Source organism: Rattus norvegicus, chromosome 17 (assembly GCF_036323735.1).
Source record: "Rattus norvegicus strain BN/NHsdMcwi chromosome 17, GRCr8, whole genome shotgun sequence".
NCBI lineage: Eukaryota > Metazoa > Chordata > Mammalia > Rodentia > Muridae > Rattus > Rattus norvegicus.
Window position 1 is genome coordinate 92,960,343 of NC_086035.1, and position 19,906 is coordinate 92,980,248.

The following is a 19,906-nucleotide window of genomic DNA, read 5'->3' on the forward strand; positions in this document are numbered from 1 at the left end:
CCTTTCTCTAACAAGTAGTATTATAATTTTAAGCAGCTTTGTTTTTAAGTCTAATTGACAAACACAGTGTGATGTACATATTTGAAATATACGTCTTCATGGCTGGACATCTGTACATATGCCACCTATACTTCCCCATCTCTTACTTCCTCACATGGTTTTACCTTTTGTTTTTCCCCTCTTTTGTGCAGTGAATTAAGGAGAGCATCATGAGCTCTTCTAATCATTGTTGCCATTGTGTATTAAATAACAAGAAGGCCTGAATACAATAGATACAGGTCACAGTTGATTTGAATGAATGTGATTAATTCTTATATCAGAACTCATTACTTTACCATAGATTTTTTTTAAATGTAAGGTGGAATATAAAATAAATGTGGACCACAATGATGTGGCTGGTGAACTGGTGAATGCTGTGTTGGACTAGGAGAGGGGAGCAGTGGAGCACCACGCACGGGTGGTGCACACCTATAATCCTAGCACTCTGAGAGTGGAGACAAGAGCATCAGGAGTTTGAAGCTAGCCTAAGTTACATACCACCACCCTGTATCAAAAGTCCAAGGACTGGAGAATCAACTGTGTGGTAAGAGTACTAGCCTAGCATGCAGAGTGTGAGCCCATGCATCATAAATTAGACAGTTAATACAATAAAGTTCTTGGTTTTGGGGGTTCTATAAATATAGAAGAAACTTAAATTTAAAGAATTAAAAAAACAAATTGAACTTTTATTTTTTAAAAAAATTACAATTTGTATGTCAGTTGGAGTAGTAACCTTGAGTTTTGTATGTGTTTGTTATATATTTTATAAATTCAAATTACTGAACTAGGGCTAAGAATTATTTTAAAGTAGTTAAGAAATATAAACAACCCATGAAAAGTTGAGTTTTTCATGACTTAGTCTTATCATTCCTTAATTTAACTACTGCTAGAATTTGTAGCATCATCTTCTGAAGAAATTATTTTATTTTTCACTAGAATATAATGTTAAAATTTTAGCTCCAAATATAATTTTTTTTTATTTCTTCCCATAGTAACGAAAGCAAAGAAGCATTCATTGACTGGGCAAGATATGATGATTCACAGGATCACTTTTGTGAACTTGATGGTAATAAAATAAGTTGTCACCATCACTTTATCCTGAAGCTTTTTATAAGACATTTGAACCATTGAATATATGGCCTTGGCCTGAGTTAGTGTTTTAATGCTGGATTTTTCTGTGGAGACATTACTATTGATAGTGGCATTTGTTGAGAGTATGTCTGAGGCCTTGTACTAAGTGCTATAGATATGTTATTTCTTTCTGATCTTTACAGCTTGCTTTAGATACCTATTGTTCCATGGCTGAGAAACTTGAGCCCAAAAAAGCAAATAACTTGCCCAAGATCACATAATAGCAAGAAGTTGAGGCATGATTCAGTCCAAATCTGAGTCCCAAACCTGTATTGTTAACATTCCAGCATGCCATCTTCTGGGGGCCTTCACTTTAGATCACTTGGTTCTAGTTCTGTGAACAGGCCATGAAAATTTGTCTCAACTCATAGTGGTAGTATTGGGGAGGACTCTGACTTGACTTCTCATATCCCTCTCTTTTCAAGCATCCTTAGAAGGGTGATTGGCAGGGCACTGACCAACCAAGTGACTGCCACCCAGCAAAAGAGAATTACAGTAACTCAAATTTTCCTGAGCATATTTCCACTGTGCTGTGTATTCAAATCATTCCTTTGACCTCTCTCCACTTTTTACTGTAGTGTTAACTTGTGGAAAGTGGAAAGAACAATAAGACTCGACCTACACAGATGGAACTAGAACTTGGGAAGCAGAAACTTCCCAAGCCCTTTAGGATCCTAAGGTGGTTACACTGCTTTGTAAAGATTTGAAGAGGATTCTCAGATTGTCTTAGTTTTCTATTGCTGTGATAAAATACCTCAACCAAGGTAACTTATAAAAGAAAGCATTTAATTGAATTTAACAGTTTCAGGAGGCAGAGTTCATGGTGGTAGACTGAAGGCATGGTGGCAGGAATAGCTAAGAGCTTACATCTTGAACCTCAAACATAAGACAGAGAGAACACCATGAATGGTCGGAGTCTTGAAAGATGAGAGCCTACCCCAACTGGCTCACCTCCATCAACAAAGCCACATCTTCTGATCTTTCCAAACAGTTCCACTAATGGTACCAAGTATTCAAATATGAGTCTATGGGGACCATTCTCATTCAGATCACAGATAGAACTGTGCTGTAATACACATTAAGGTAAGTTACTAAGGGCTTCTGCTAAGATGAGAACTGAGAGAGTGTTACCATGATTCATCTGGATATACCAGTATATAACCAGTGCAGTGTGAAATGTCCCCATTGGGAGGCTTAGAGCTGGTGATTTTGTTAGAGCCACTTTCTGTGGCTGATGGCATACATCTCTGTTTGAGGAAATACCTCAAGTAGTTGGCATTGTTTATTCATGTCACTATTCTTTCATTTGTTCCAGTTGACACTCAAGTATGCTGAGTGCCACAACTCAGGCCTGTGATCTCTATATTTGGGATGTGGATGAAGGAGGATCAAGAGTTCAGTCATCCTTGGCTACATTTAGTCTATCTATATACAATGAACCAACCAAACAAAACCTACTATCACTTCTTTCAATCCAAAAATTAAGTATGGTTATTTTGGAGACTTCATATTAATATATTCTATAAATATATATTATACTCAAAATAGGCATTTTATGGAATTCTACTCAGGGTTAGTGATATGGCTCAGTGGGTAAAGCACTCGCCTTGTAAGCCCAAGGATCTGGGTTTGAATCCTCAGCACTTATGTAATGCTAGACATAGTGAACAGCAAGAAACCTTAAGGTAGAAAGCAAGGACAGACAACCATAGTTGCCCTCTGATCTCTATATGCCTGCTGTGGCACACGTACACACGCCACACTTGGAGTTAAAAACAAAATAACTCACCACAAACTCCAGTATCAGTCTGTAGGATAATTGTTAACACAGAAGTTGATATACCAGATAACCTGTAATACAGTGTTAATAGTTTTTTGTCTTTGCTTTTTTTGTTTTGTTTTGTTTCGTTTTGTTGAGACAGGGTTTCTGTATAGCTCTGACTATCCTGAAACTTGCTCTGTAGACCAGGCTGGCCTTGAACTTATGATCTGCCTGCCTCTGCCTCTCAAGTGCTAGGATTAAAAACATGTACCACCACCTGGTACTTGTTTTTGTTCTGTTTTGGAGACAGATTATCTCTATGATGCCCTGGCTACCCTGGAACTCACTATGTAGAACAGATTAGCTGAGAAGTCTTAGCGATCCACCGGCCTCTGCCTCCTGAGTGCTAAGAAAGGTATGTGCCACTGTCTTAGCTGATGTTTTATTGCTGTGAAGAGGCACCTTGATCATGACAACTCTTATAAAAAGAAGACATTTAATTGGTCTTTGCTTATAGTTTCAAAAGTTTAGTCAGTTATCCACATGGTAGGCAGACACAGTAGTTGAGAGTTCTACATCTGGGTCCAAAGGCAGCAAAAAAAGAGAGTATTAACAGGCCCGAGTTGAAGCCTTTGAGGCTCACCTCCAGAGACACACTTCCTCCACAAGGACACACTTATTTCAACAAAGCCATACCACCTAATCCCTCTCAAGTAGCACTACTCTCTAATGACCAAGCATTTAAATATATGAATCTGTGGGGGCCATTCCTATTCAAACCACCACAGCCACCATGCCTGTTTTAACCAGTTTTTTAAAAAAATACTGTTTTTAAGTGGTAGAGCGCTTGCCTAGGAAGCGCAAGGTCCTGGGTTCGATCCCCAGCCCCGGAAAAAAGAAAAGAAAAAAAATACTGTTTTCACCAGACTTGCTGGCACACACCTTTGAAAGGCAAAGACAGGCATCAAAAGATCTCTCTTTTTGAGTTTGAGACTAGTCTACTCTACAAAGTTAATTTCAGGACAGCCAGAGCTACAAAGAGAAATCCTGTCTTGAAAAACCAACCAAATAAAAAATACATTGATTTCTTAAATTGTAAATATGGAAGACATATCTTATAAGAATATTTAGGCACGATTTTTCAGCTGAACCCAGAGCTCTCTTACTGCAGCTGTTCTAGCTACCTTGCTCCAAGATCCCCTAGTTCTGCCTCCTGAGTGCTGGAATTATATAGGTAGCCAATGTTCCTGTCAAACATTTATTTGCATGGGCACTTGGGATACAAACTCTCGTCTTTATACTTTCAGGACAAGTGTTTTATCCATTGAGCTATCTCCCTAGCTCTACTTTAAGATTTTTAAGATTATGAATTTAAAACACCTAGGACTTTTATATAGTTTTATGCATATGAAACAATACTACTTACTGTTCCTCTGAATAGCAGTGTCCACTTATGCCCAAGTGATTTATACTGTCACTTGTTATTGTTACCAAGTTCCAGGATCATTGTTTAGATGTGCCTGTTTTATTAATTTCAGTGAATTAAAATCTCAAGAATACTCACTCAAATGTACTCATGAAAATACCTGCATGCACCTGTTCCTGATGTTTTGTCAGTGTTACTTTCTCTGTTTGGAAGGAAGAGGAGCCCTATGGGTCGAGTAGGTTTTAAATACTTTTGTGGTTTAATACCCACCAACTCAAGCTGCTCTCCATCTTCCCCTTGCTAGCTTTATACACAGAGAGCTGCTTCCCTTAGTTCATATCTGCACAGATGTCATCTGTTTTCACTCTCAGACACCACACTGCTGGTTTCTGCCCAGCCTACTTTCCCACATGTTTCTAAGTACATACAGCCTCATTATTACTTAATAGGTTTGGTTTATGTGCTGTCTGCCTTCTTCAGTTAGACTGTGTTATACCTGTGGACAAGGACTTGGTCTTTTGACTCAAAGCTGTATTCTTAATGTCCAGACTTGAATGTGGACATAGAAGTCCTTAATGCATACTTGGCAAATGAACAATTGGTTCATTAGTAGCCTAAACAGTGTGATGGATAGGGCATGTTCATTAATCTGATATTTGAAAACATTGTTCAAAGTAATCATTTCCAAATCTGACTGTTACAATTACTTGAGTTTTATAAACTATGGATTCTCAAGTGTGGGCCATGCTTTTATAATGAGTTTGGAACAAATTAGATAAATTTGGTGATAGACTTATAAGTTCAACCTAGAATCCTAACTAGTTTAATCTGTAACATATGCAACAAGTCTCCATTTTGAGCTGACCCATGCTGCACTGTATTTTAAGAAATGTGTAGGTAAAGTGACTGAGTTGTGTTTGGCACACTAAAAAATGAGTTGCAACCTCATACCACTGCTGCAGTAAAGGGAAAATTCATTTGGAACAATGCTACATTTGAGGGAAGACATATTAATCCAGTTAGATAAACAGGTAAAATTAGGAAGAGCAGAATCCCAATCTTTAGATCCTTAGACAATAAGTTAGCATAGTCAAATAGAAAAGATAGCTTTGTAGGGGGAAGAAAAATTTCAAGGAGAGGGCATAGGGATTATAAACCAGTGAGAGAATACAATTTCTGTTTGAATTAGGATCAGTGTCATAGCTGGCTGGGGGTGGGACCAATCGCCTCAGAGCCACTATGGGAACTAGCTGCATCACTTACTCTGGACAGAAGGAAGCCTTCATTAGTGTAGCTCAGGACTGGACAAGGTTTTTCAGTAAATACCAAATAGACATCTCGGGGGTTTTGTAGACTCCGCATCTGTGGCACTCTCAGTGAGGTGAAAGCAGCACTTGACTATGTCACTGTGCTCTTCCAGGACACGGCCCCTCCCAGCAGCAAAAACTCCCTTACATAAATTGACAAATCCTACCTTTTTTTTTTTTCTTTTTCTTTTTTTCAGAGCTGGGGACCAAACCCAGGGCCTTGCGCTTGCTAGGCAAGTGCTCTACCACTGAGCTAAATCCCCAACCCAATCCTACCTTTTTTGTGATTTGAAAAAAGTATTAGAGGATTTTTTTAATGAAATAAAACCAAGAACAAAAGTTTCATTTAATGAGTTTTTAAAAAACTGATACAATTGCTTATACACTTTTTAAAAACTTCTTAAAATTCTTAGATGATTTGTGTATGGGTGCTGAGTATCAAACACAGGGCTTCACACGTTAGGCAAGTGTGGTTTCATTGAGCTACATTGCCGACCCACTAAAATATATTGTAAATCGTCATAGTTTAATGTCAGACTAACTTTTCTTTATAGTTGTTGAGTGGGTTTTCTGTAGTAAGGAAACTGGCACAAGTCCCACCTACACATTCATAGCAGACCCTGCACATGATAAGTACATATATAAGAATATATATGTGTGTATATAAAATATATTTAAATATACATATTTAAAATGAATATATATGTCTCTATATGCATATTCATTTTAGAGAATACATTAATGACATTCAGTGATTTTCAAGAAGTTTTATTTATAACCAAATCTGCTTTACAGAGTTTAAAAATAGTTCAAAAAAATTAAAAATATGTAACTGGTCCTAGAGACATGGCTCAGCAGTTAAGAGCACTGGCTGCGCTTACTGAGGACCTGGGTTCCATTTCTAGAACCTACGTGGCAGCTCACAGCTGTCTAGAACACCAGCTGCAGGGCATCTGACACCCTCTTTTGGCTTTGGTTGGAACTGCACCATGTGTTGCACAAGCATACAAGTAGACAAAATACCAATATGTAAGATTTAAAAGATGAGTGATACAGAAATTAGAAATAAAACGAGAAGGCCATTCTGTTCTACCCTGATCTCTGCCCCCTTGAAATGTACTCAGTAAAATTGTCTTTTTATTACTCTGGAAAAATAAAAATTAAATAGTACATTTTAACAATTATTATTATATGCTTTTGTCCTCTTAAGGTTTCTGTTTGCTTAAAGGTATTAAAATCCAGAGCTTTGGGGCTGGAGAGATGACTCAGCGGTTAGGAGCACTGACTGCTCTTTCAGAGGTCCTGACTTCAAATCCCAGTAACCATATGGTGGCTCATAACCATCTGTAATAGGATCTGATGCCCTCTTCTGGTGTGTCTGAGGACAGCAACAGTGTACTCATACATAAAATAAGTATTTAAAAAAAAACAGAGCTTCAGAAGTACCTCACTTAGCTGCTTCCTGCATCCTTAACCCTAAAAACAATACTTTAAAAGAAAACCTCATGATTTGAACTTTTCTGTTAGGGTTTTTAAGTTAAAGGTTTCAAGTCAAACTGCTTGTGAGTTTTTGTATATCCAGTTGTAACTTGTTTCCTGTGCCTAAATTTGTGTAATGTAATATTTTGTGATTAGTATTAGAGATAAGATCTTACATTCTATAAAATCATGTTTCCATTATATCTGTTGTATTCAATCCATTTAATAAGCCAATTTGTGGTTACCTTTTTATCTTCCTACATCATAGCAGCAGGTAGTCTTTGAAGGGCGTGGCCAGGTTGCCAGTTTTCCCTATGATTATGGGAACAGTAAGTAGCTAATGCATTTTGTTCAGTGACAGAAAAATACATTATCAAGTAGGAAAGGAAGAGGAAGTTGAATGATTAAATTATTCTGTGAAGAATAATGGAAAAATCTTTGTAATATAAGATGCAACAAAATAGTATGCTTGAGTCTCTGTTGATAGATAAATTATAGAAAGAAAACAGTTACATAAATCTGACTAACTTCTTTTTATTCCTGTGTGGTTAAATCTGATTGTTGTTTCTTTTTATTCCTGGGTGTTTATAACTAAGGTGGAGAATGTTACATTACCTGAGTGGACTTTGAGGAGCCAAAGAAAGGCAGACGTTGTTCTTTCCTCTCTTGAGTAATTTGTCCAAGTTCTACAAATTCAAGTTCAAATGCAGTCACAGGGGCTAACCACCCAACTGTGTGAGGTGGAGGTGACTTGAACCAGGAACTTCTCTGGTTGGGGAGTCACTGCTCTGTGATGTCAAGCTGTAGGTGAGTAGTGAGGTTGAGCGACCTTACCACTTGCTCCTGGCAGATGAGCGATCTCCTGCTGCACAGTATGTGGACCTGCTGCTGAACCCGGAACGGTACACTGGCTACAAGGGCTCCTCAGCGTGGAGGGTGTGGAACAGCATTTATGAAGAAAACTGCTTCAAGTAACTGAGGACTGGAGGGGGAGGGGCAGGTGTCATTTCTGTTGGAGAGCACTCCATGTAAGTTAAGCCATTTTACAGCTGAGCTTTGTGCTCTCTTTCAGGCCTCGATCTGTTTATCGCCCTTTGAATCCTCTGGCGCCCAGCAGAGGTGGGTTTTTCCATACATTTCGTGCCTTTTCAGATTGAAGGAAAACAAAGCAGCAATTTTATATCTTGCTTAATTTTAGTAATTTAAGCAAGCAGGAGTTGATAGACTTGGATATCTTCTGGAGTTCTATGCTAGGTCCTAAAGTAGGAGCTTGGCGTAAGGTAGATGAGAAGGTGTGAATGATCTACACATACCCCAGATTTCCTGAGAAATTTAAATTCTAGAGGCCAGATCATGTCCTACAACAATAAATTAAGAAGCCAGAAAGTGAGGACCCTGTCCCCATGTTTTTAAACTCTAGTTTAATGACTCTCAACCTCCTAATGCTGGAACCTTTTAATCTAGTTCCTCATGTTGTTGTGACCCCAGCCATAAAATTACTTCATAACTGTAATTTTGCTACTGTTATAAATTGTAGTGTGAATATCTGTACTTTCTGATGGTCTTAGGTGATCCCTGTGAAAGGGTCACTCAACCCGAAAGGGCTCATAACCCACAAATTGAGAAAGTGTGCTAGCTGGTGATGTGCAGCCAAGGTGGAGAGTCAGGGGCTCACCACAGCTTCTCCACAGTGCACACAGGTCACCTGGGAGTCAGGTGAGCACACAACATAGGGGGCTGTGTCCCACCAGAGACCTATCTAACACATTCTTTGTGCTGCTTGGGGTACATACCTGTGTACCATGCTCTGCACAGAAAGGATTTTGAGAATGCAGACAATCTGGCTGCCCTCAATAGTGCTCAAGTCCCTGTACTGTTCTACAAAGTGGCCAGTTACTAGCTAGCCATTAAGTTTCTATGAGTAGTGTGAGACTGAATTGCAGTTTTGCATTTTAAGTTTAGTTCACTTGATGTAAATATGGTGGCAGTGCCATGTACCATTGTCTTCATGTAAGAATCTTTATGTTGAGGCAGAACTCTTAGCCCACAGCATGTGATGCAGAGATTGTCATGTCCAAACACCTCTAAAAAGAGCTATTTAAGGCACATAGTAACTAATGTGTTCAGATGGTGTAACATGCTGTATGTATAGTGGGGACATCTTCATCCTCTTATCAGGATGCAGGAACAGCAAATTCCTGAGATTGACCCTAAGATTAGCTAGCTGACCTAAGAGTCCAGAGTTCAGGCCAGGGCTAAGATAAAAAGTTGAAATTCCTATGTAGATTCATAGGAATTTCCTTCTGGCCTGAAGCCCAAATAGATGTGGAATAATTGAACATAGGCATTGCTTTTAGATGCTGCCTAGGCAAAATGATGTTCTCCAAGCTCATTCTGAAACTTCCTGGTAAGGTTGGGACTATGAACAGAGTGGGCATAACTTATTTTTTGTGTCTTTTGCTGCTTTGACATCATAACTTTGGTTTTTCAACTTCAACTTCTTAATTACACAAAATGTTACAAAAAATAAGACACTGTAGAAGCTATATATAAAGGACAAGAGGACATCCCTCCCTCTTCTGTTCTTAGTTACAGTTAAGGAAGGCATTTCTTCATACCTTTCCTGTGGTTATTTTGTTTCAAAGTAGAAATATAATTTTATTTTTAAGCAAAAGATGCCAGATACAAAGAAACACTTTGTTTCCATTTACCATACATTAGACAAGAAACCATTGGAAAGAGGAGGAGGGGAAAGAGAGTGGGCACAGCTCTTCTGCTGCTCAAAAAAGCCAGCAGCTCTGGCTGATGCTATTGGTGGGTTCTCTACTGACATGGAGGGCTCTTCTGGCTCAGAATAGTTTCTTCAATTCTATTCCTAAGGCAGTGTCAGCTCTAGGTTTCTGTTTTTCCAAAAGATATTAAGCAACAGAACCTTTTCCTGAGAAATTGTCCTGTCAGAATCTGTCAGACAAAGGCCACAGTCAGAACAACAGTATAGCTAGCTCAGCCTTCAGGCCTCTCCTACCCTAGGAGGATGAGATGGGGAAAAGAATAACCATCTAGAAGAGTACCCAGCATGGAAATTACGCTGTCCACAGAGGTGGTGCTTATGGTACTGAAGGATGTTTTCTATATCTGATATAGTGAACTTGACTGCCTCTGGCCATCTCAGATGATGCCTATCTTTTCATGTGCTGAAGATGGAAATCCAAGCCTTGTGCACATTTTAGCACAGCGACATCTCCAGCTCTTCAGAATCTCACTGAGCTGCCATCCCAGCCTGAAACTCAGAGCCCACACAAGCCTTGAACTCAGTGAAGGTTCTGCCCTCAGCCTCCCAAGTGTCTGGGATTGTGGACCTGTGTTACCAGGCTCGGTTCCTTCTCCCTTCTCACTTTCTTCCCTTCTTGCCCCATCCTCCATCTGTTTGTTTTGTAGAATGTGAAAATCTTGTACTCTTTAGCCTGTGTCTTTGTTAAGAACTTTATTTGCAGGATGCTTGCAATAGTGATCAGAGTTCATGATACAGTAAACAGTGTAACAGTGAGGATTAGTTTTGCATTACTTAGCAGGGCTGGAATCTGAGTTGGGTGAGACATTTTATAACATCTTTTTTTTTTCTTTTAGGGGAAGATAATGGTGAGTTGAAACTCTTGTGTTTACTTCAACCATGGAAGAAATCTTTTTATTATTAAGTATTTGATGTTTTTCTTTTTTTTTTAAAGCAGATGACTTAGCCTATTTTTTTCAGAAACAAATGGTGACTGGTAATAAATGAGATTTTTCTTAGCATAAAGTTGTCTTATGTTTTTTTTAAAAAAAGCATGAGATCATTTAACCTAAATGTTTAGTGTGTAAAGTAGGTCCATTTTCCAAGTTTCTGGTCCATTTTCTGTTAGTGAAACCTTGAATGTTGGTGATAAGACTCTTGCTGCTAATCTCGACCTAAGTTTGATCTTGAGGACCCAGATGATAGAAGAACAGAGTTTATTTCATTTAGTTGTCCTGTGACTTCCACACATTTGCTAGGCATGCAAGAACCTCTCCTCTCACTCGCATGCACAATGGATAGTATTTTTTAAATTCTACATGAGGATTCTGAGAAGATGTAGCAAAGTTATTTTTATGACTTCTTTATTTTCTTGTTGACTTTGAAAGCTACTTTTTTTTTTTTTTTCTGGAGCTGAGGACCAAACCCAGGGCCTTGCGCTTGCTAGGCAAGCACTCTACCACTGAGCTAAATCCCCAACCCCGAAAGTTACATTTTCTGTTTTCAGTAATGTGCTTAATTTCATAAAGACTAATTTCCAGCATTTAGCTGTGAAACAACCAGAAAATTATTCCAGTCAGTTTCTCCTTACCTGTGTTCAGTGGCATTATGCAGACTGAGAGGATGTATAAAATTCCCTCTGTGAGCCAAGGATGCACAGAGGAAGACAAATGCAATACTCAACCAACACCACAAACACACAGAAACTCAGACACCGCCAACCCGCAGGTGTAACTCAGTGAGCGTAAAACAAAGCACCCTCATGCACGAGAAAATGATGAGGAAAGCTTCCTGAAAGAAGCAGTCTTTAACCGAATTAAAGGAGCAGGTGTAGATGAGTAGAATTCACTAGTGCAGGCTTGTTGGAATAGCACAAGCCTAGGAACTGAGCAGGAAGTCTAGTGTGTCCTGCTGGCTGTTTGCAGTGGGAAGGACTGAAATCAGCTAAAGGGATGGGTTCAGAGGCCACATGGAAGCTCCTGGGACCTGCCAGTTGCAGTTGAGTAAGTATGATAGTGACAGCCCTTGGCCAGTGTAGGGGAGCAGATGGCTGCAGAAAGCTGTCTGTGGTGTTTTGGAGTGGGGTGGGGTGGCACTCAGGAGGCAGAAGAGCTCTAAAGATTCATCCTAGAGACTGGGCAGCCCCTCTGTGGGCGGAGGTTCCTGTCATTCTCTCAGGACATGACAAAAGTAGTACATTTGTCAGCAGTGTTTTGAAGTGTCATGGGGAGTGGCTAAACGAGATCAGTGCTATATAAGTTTGTATCCTTAGCTTCTTTTTGTGGCAGAGACACTTAAAATCTCTCACCAGTTTATAAGGACACAAGGCATTGTTGCTAACTCTGGCCTTCATGCTGTGTAGTAGAACTTACTGCTGCTGTGGATGTGTTTCTTACTACTGTCCTTTCAGTCCCAGGGAGATGTCTTAGGTCCCATACATATGAGTCACAGTCACTTCTAAGAATTACATTGAAAATTATCCTTTGAAATTCAGTCTTAGATAATTGAGGAAACATACCTACCTTTGTTGGCTTAAGAAAAATTGAGTAATTATAATTTAATTTTCATATTCATGGTTTGCTGGTATAATTAAATACTATGCTTGTTACCTCAGATTTGTTGTTTTTGTCAGTGCTTTTGAATTTAAACCTTCAGTGACTAATATATTTTAGTATTTACACTGCATTGTTTTATCATGTATTTTAATAACCAAAGCATCTATAAGAAAATTCTCTGGAACTATTTAAATTGTCAGTGGGATTTTCTAGACACATATGCCCATTTTACTATTTAGTCTAAAGTAGTAGACATTTCTAGAGGTAGTCCTCAAATGATCTAATTTATTGTACTTGAATACATGAATATTTAAAATATTTTAACCAAATTTTTGTTTTTGTTTTTTTTTTAAGGAGAATCATTCTATACGTGGCTAGAAGGTAAACTTTATATCTATAGTTGATTAGCTACACAACTGATACTTAACAATATTTGAAGGAAAACATCACAGTTTCATTTTTTTATATTCTGTGATAAAATTATGTGAAAATTTTGAGGATATTGGGTAGTCAAAAACCAGTACCAGATGAATATGCAGGTCATTAGGTGTTCCTACGTGGCTCCTGAGTGTTACCTATCTTATCTACATTTTACTAGTAACCAGCAAACAAATCTACTTTTTAAAGTAGAGATATTTCCCTTAATAAGGAAGCACTTGTGATATGTAAACAAGACAAGGTAAATTAAATTCAGAAGGCTGTATGCATGTGTGCCCATGTCCACTTGTCTGCATTTGTCTGATGAAAAAGCAATATAGTTTGCAGTGCACTTTTCATTATTCATGTTTTCTATATTGAAAATATAAAAGTTATTGATTAAAAGCTAAATGCTTTAGGAGTTTAACAGCTTTGGCTAGTAACTGGGAATGTGATGCTTTTGAAATCATGCTGTACTGTTTTATATTAGTGGAAGATCAGCAATTGAATGATAGAGAGAAATTGTTTGATAGGCATAAGCTTCCAGCCTTATTAAACTCTTAAGTAGTTAATTCTGTTGGTGGTTAATTGACTGTTTTTCTCTTGTGAACATGATTTGTTTGTTCTTAGTCAAGTGTGTGTGTCTGTGTGTGTGATTATACTGTGAACATATATGAATACTGTTATGAGTTGTGTTGGAAAATACTTTTAGCAAAAGATTAAAAAAACTTAAGTCTCTTCTAAAGATGAACCTTGTAGAAAGTAATTAAGGTCAGGGATATCTGACATTTTGACATTGTGACATGATCCTGGGGTCTACAAATGTATTGGATTGCATTTATAGATATTCTTGGATGCATGCTGCACATAGGCCACAAGCTGGACACTTGTGATTGAGACTCAGAGACTTGAATGTTGATAATGGAAGAGGAGGATGGAGTCTCTGTCGGTGTTTGACCTTAGGCACCGTGCATCTACTGCTTCACCAGTGCCCTGTTGCTTGGAGTCCCTGAATGTGGTTCTGGAGAGCACTTCTGGCTATAGGCAGTTGGCCCAGCCTTTTCTGAGATGATTTTGTCTTCTGGAGCTGGAGGGTGACGATAGGTGTGCTGCCACCTATACTGTTGGTAGAGACGATACCAGTAAGAATTCTTGAAAACAGCCAAGTGACAGTCAAAGGCAGAACAATTCCGTGGCAGTAGTAAATCTAGCCCTCTTATGAAAGACATGTTTACATATACTCAGTGTCCCCTAAACCTATTGTTGAAAAAATAATTTGAGTGCCATAAATCTGAAAGAGATCTCCCTAAATTGGGTATTCTAATTTGCTATGTATCATTAGAGCTGGAAGTTGGCAAGGTTGCCTTTGTAGGTTGTCTTTTGTGTGCTATTCCAGAGCAAAAGGTGAAAGCCTTTGCCTGCTCCCGTAGACACAGCCCTAGCTTTTTGGCTCCAGACTGGGCCAGAAGGCCTGCAGCATTTCCTGCCTGTTGTGTGTCTGTGTGCTGCAGTCAACTGGCATGTCTCTGATGTCAGCATTTGGCTCGAGGTTGCCCAGGTCACAGAATTTGTATTTCTGCTCCACTCCAGCTTATGAGCTCTGTGAGCTTTGCAGATGGGAACTCCTCTCAGTTTCCCAGGCCCTGGTTTTTAGGCCTGTGACTTTTCATGAATTTGGCTTTACTTGCTGCTCCTTCTCTAGACTTTGGCCATTTTGTAAGACAGAAGCACTGCTTATACAGGTAGGTTCGAAGAAATAGAAATTGAACCTCAAATTTGACCCAATTGCTTGATTGTATATTGAAGGAAAATTTCCTTGAAGTTAGTACTTAATATTTTAGCAGATCTTTTCATTTTATTTGTAGTCCTTGTTATAAACATTTTAAATGACATATGCTTTCTGGAGAAATCTACAAAGTTAAATTTATTATCTTTCATTTTGGTTCCTATAACACTTTGAATTAGAGAATGAGATCTCAAAAAGAATTTTTTCCTAGTTTAAGGATGTTTGTTTCAGAGCCATTTGTGGTAAGGAATAAACTAATGGTCTGATAGCCCTTGATGAGATCCAACAATAAGCCACATAGATGCTCCCTCTTATGTTACAATTCTCCAGCACATAAGTGAGACTGTGCCCCAGTGTCTACATTTTCTCAGTAGGAAGGGCATTAAAAAGCAAACAAAGCCTGTTGAGTGGTAAAGAAAAACTGCATCTAACAATTCTTAAATACTGTACCTTTTGCATTTGCAAAGGCCTGCGTTTGGTTCCTGTCGCCCAAATGGCAGATCACAAACATCTATTAACTCTCGTTCCCTGGGATCCAAGTCCTCTTCTACCTCAGCAAGCATCACACATGCATATAGTACTCACATGTATATGCAAACAAACATTCATGCACAGTAAATCATAATTTAAATTTATTATTCTACGTCTTCATTTACTTTTAAATTTTCTATAAAGAATATTCATTCACATTTTTTCATGTGGTGTAAATAAATACAGTGTGAATTACCATGTTAGCCTTGGGATTTTATTGATTTTTTTTTTTTTAAGTGCTGGGAGTTGAGCTCAGGGTCATGTGCATGCTAAGCATATTCTAGGCTACTGAGCCTCACTCGAGGCCCATCTTTGCCATTTTCAAGTAGTGCACTTATAATGCATATTACTATAAAAGAAAATTTTATGAAGGAGCAGCTATAGGGAAAGATTATGGGATTATGTTGGTATTTGGCATAAATTTGGAGCAGAAGCTGTGGGTTAAGGAAGCTACATCAAGTGACTTTGTATCACATCCTTGAATTTCATATGGTGAGACTTGTATTATAAATACTTGACTTTAAAAATTCTTTGGAGTCTGTTTTCTAGGTTTTATTCCTCTGTAAGTACAGTGATATGTCACTAGAGGGGATTAGCCCATCACAGGGCAAGAGGCTATAAAGGCCCTTCTTTCTCCACCACAAAGTAGATTCAAAGAACACAGAGGGAAGATATGAGATGACACAAGGATTGCTAAGGCAAAGCAATGACTTCATCCTGATAGTTGTGTATAGTGCACTCTTAGTCTAAAGTACAACCTGTGCAACTGCTTTCTGGTAGCATACCAGTGCACCACCTTCAGGGGCCAGGCCTTTCTGTCTTGTTCTATGTTCAGTTTCATCGTATTCAGTTAAGTCCATTCTGAAACAAGAATCTTAGTGTTTTCTAGTCAAAATCTTCATCTAATTGCCTATACAATTATCTCCTGATTTGTTTTTATTATCTGTGTTAGTTACTTTTATGTCAAGGAACCAACATAGCTGACAAAGTTTTTATGTACAGAACAATTTATGCTACTCAGAGTTTGAGAGGGTTCACTCCATGGCTACTTGGCCCTGAGCCTGTGAGCAGATCATGACAGAGGGCAAGTGTGGCAGAGGACATCTATACTGAAGACAGGAGCAGAGAGTGACAGGAAGCAGACATGTATACTAACCACCCCACATGCCCTCCTCCCTCCCCCTTGCTGTATTTCCTCTCGCTAGGCCCCACCAGAGCAACAAGCACCCCAAACCGAAGCCTGCAGGAACGCTGCACATTTCAGCCATAACAGTGTCCTTGAATATTAACCTGAAACCCATGTACTGACTGTTTTCGATTAGCTATTTTGTATCTAATGGGCGTGGGTTCTCTTCTCCTGTTTTTCTGAATAGGTTTGTGTCTTGAGAAAAGAGTCTTCTATAAGCTTATATCAGGACTTCATGCCAGCATCAATTTACATCTGTGTGCAAATTATCTTCTGGAAGGTAATCAGATTTCATAAATGGAGACTTTTCACTTTTTAGATATCATAAAAAGTGTTGGAAAGTAAAACACATATTCTGCACAGCAAAACCAAAACTTTTTATGCTGAAAGATAATGTATTTCTTTTTCTTTTCAGAAACCTGGGGTAAACCTAGTTGGGGACCTAACATCAAAGAATTTAAACGCCGCTTTGACACTGTGGAAACAAAGGGGGAAGGTCCAAGAAGGCTAAAGAATCTATACTTTTTATACTTGATAGAGCTTCGTGCTTTGTCAAAGGTGGCCCCTTATTTTGAGCGCTCAATTGTTGATCTTTACACTGGCAACCTAGAAGATGATGCTGACACCAAGACCCTTCTGCTCAGCATCTTTCAGGATACAAAGTAAGAGCTGGCTTTTCAATGTCTTAGAATCCTTCACTGCTCAGATGTGGAGCAGCGAAGGGTGATAAAACACCTGACTATAGGTTACAACAGAGGAGCTCAGGGGCAATAGTAGCACAGTAGTTTTCCAGATGCTGAACAAAAAGTGTCTCTGAAGCTTGGCTGCAGAAGTATTTACACTTGAAAATGGGCTATGTATATTTTAATAAAAAAATTCAAGATTTTATATAGCATCAAAATGCCCCACCAATTTGGTGGTCTTTCTGTTACTGCTTAAAGTTGCATATAGTGTTATAAGTGTGAGCATTACAGCAAACATAAAGGCAGTTCTTTGAGGGTTTTACTGCTGTGAAAAGACCCCATGACCAAGGCAACTCTTATAAGGACAACATTTAATTGGGGCCGGCTTACAGGTTCAGAGGTTCAGTCCAGTATCATCAAGGTGGGAGCATGACAGCAACTGGGCAGGCATGGTGCAGGAGGCTGAGAGTTCTACATCTACATCTGAAGGCCTCTAGGAGAAGATTGACTCCGAGGGCTAGGAGTAGGATCTCAAAGCCCCACAGTGACACACTTTAGCCAATAAGGCCATACCTCCTAATGGTGCCACTCCCTGGGCCAAGCATATTCAAACCACCATGGCCCCAATTAAATGTTGTCCTTATAAGAGTTGCCTTGGTCATGGGGTCTTTTCACAGCAGTAAAACCCTCAAAGAACTACCTTTATGTTTGCTGTAATGCTCACACTTATAACACTATGCAACTTTAAGCAGTAACAGAAAGACCACCAAATTGGTGGGGCATTTTGATGCTATATATATATAGTAGTGTTAGCTACTTTCCAAATGTAACCTTTTAAAGCCTCCTTAGCCTATAAAACACATTCACTGGTTGTTAATCATGAAGGAGAAGGTAGATGGGAAGGACCTAAAACAAACTACATATTAAAATGTCCAAGAATATTTGAGTGTTGACATACTTGGGGATTGTCTTTCACTTTTAAATAATTTTACAATTTCCTTAAGATACTGCATCCTTAAGACACTGCAGTCTTGGGATGACAACCCCTAAGATCAACAATTTTAACTAACTTGGATCCCTGGGAGCTCCCAGAGACTGAGCCACCAACCAAAGAGCATACATGGGCTGGTCCCAGACCCCCAGCACACATTAGCAGAGGACTGCCTTGTGGGAAAAGATACACCAAGTCCTGCTAAGACTTGATGTTTCAGAAAATGGGGGTGCCCCAGGGGTGGGGGTGGGATACTCTCTTAGAGGTGAAAGGGAGGGGAGATGGGGAGAGGAACTCTGAGAGGGGAGAAGGAGGAGGGGCAACATTTGGGTTTAAATAAATAAAATAATAAAAAATAAAAAGAGTAGTGTCTTATAAATTACAAAGTCATATGTAGTTTGCTATATTAGTGTATATGTGAACTGCTACCCTCCTACATTATAGATAAATACAGATTTTAAATATTTGTTAGGCTACAAAATTCTAACAAAACTCTTAAGACTAGTACTTGGATTTTTTATTGGTAACTTACTAAGAGTCTTGTCATTTCATCAGGTCCTTTCCTATGCACTTCGATGAAAAATCCATGTTTGCAGGTGACAAAAAGGGGGCCAAGTCATTAAAGGTAACTGAGGGTAGTGTGGAAAGTACGTCTTCGTTCATCCACACTTCCATTTGTCCTACATTTTAATGTTAGTTTGATAAGATTTTTGTGTAAATTGAGATCATTATTGTTTGAGAACCTATGACACAGCATGGCATTATGAATTTACACTGGCATCTATTCTAGGGCCAATGTTCAAAATTAGGTTTTACTTTAGTTACTTTTTTTGTTGCTGTGAGAAATGCCCTGGCAAACTAGATTTTATAAGCTAGTCAATATAAGCAACAGTTCAGTTCTTACAAGGAAAAGCCTCACATACTGTTAGCTTTCCAGGCCTTCACTAAAGTGCCTTCTCAGTAAACTGTGGAAATAATGTGCAACACAAGTCTTCACATCTATTCATGTCTGCTGTTTTAATGTACTGTGTTATGGGATACAAATTCAGATCATTTTAACTACTGAAAGACAACAGTCACTTGGAAACCTTAAAAATTTACTTTATATGTGTAATGCGACCAAATGTATCTTAATTTCAAAAGTCTAATTCATATTTTTTTTTGCACACCAGGAGGAATTCCGGTTACATTTCAAGAACATCTCCCGGATCATGGACTGTGTTGGGTGCGATAAATGCAGATTGTGGGGGAAATTGCAGGTGTGTGTGCATTATCTTTCTTTTCTTTTTTTTTTTTTTTTTTTTTTTTTGTTTTTTTGTTTTTTTGTTTTTTTGTTTTTTTTTTTATTAACTTGAGTATTTCTTATATACATTTCGAGTGTTATTCCCTTTCCCGGTTTCCGGGCAAACATCCCCCTCCCTCTCCCCTTCCTTATGGGTGTTCCCCTCCCAACCCTCCCCCATTGCCGCCCTCCCCCCAACAGTCTAGTTCACTGGGGGTTCAGTCTTAGCAGGACCCAGGGCTTCCCCTTCCACTGGTGCTCTTACTAGGATATTCATTGCTACCTATGAGGTCAGAGTCCAGGGTCAGTCCATGTAGTCCATTAGGTAGTGGCTTAGTCCCTGGAAGCTCTGGTTGCTTGGCATTGTTGTACATACGGGGTCTCGAGCCCCTTCAAGCTCTTCCAGTTCTTTCTCTGATTCCTTCAACGGGGGTCCTATTCTCAGTTCAGTGGTTTGCTGCTGGCATTCGCCTCTGTGTTTGCTGTATTCTGGCTGTGTCTCTCAGGAGCGATCTACATCCGGCTCCTGTCGGTCTGCACTTCTTTGCTTCATCCATCTTG

General features: G+C 39.0%; 1 protein-coding gene across 8 annotated transcripts in view; it reads left to right on the plus strand.

The window, feature by feature from the left end:
• Positions 1-19,906, plus strand: part of Ero1b (endoplasmic reticulum oxidoreductase 1 beta) — a 73,706-nt gene that overhangs the window by 46,647 nt on the left and 7,153 nt on the right. For 4 of the 8 annotated variants that reach the window (XM_039095982.2, XM_008771876.4, XM_063276675.1 and 1 more), the window contains 9 exons: positions 1,032-1,105; positions 7,995-8,115; positions 8,217-8,263; positions 10,772-10,783; positions 12,824-12,850; positions 16,577-16,669; positions 16,805-17,051; positions 18,619-18,688; positions 19,236-19,322. In XM_039095982.2, the coding sequence (XP_038951910.1) occupies positions 1,032-1,105; positions 7,995-8,115; positions 8,217-8,263; positions 10,772-10,783; positions 12,824-12,850; positions 16,577-16,669; positions 16,805-17,051; positions 18,619-18,688; positions 19,236-19,322 (778 nt within the window). Of the gene's footprint in view, positions 1-1,031; positions 1,106-2,259; positions 11,918-12,823; positions 12,851-16,576; positions 16,670-16,804; positions 17,052-18,618; positions 18,689-19,235; positions 19,323-19,906 lie in introns of those variants that run through there. The other 4 variants (XM_063276672.1, NM_001191893.2, XM_063276673.1 and 1 more) reach the window with 4 other exon arrangements.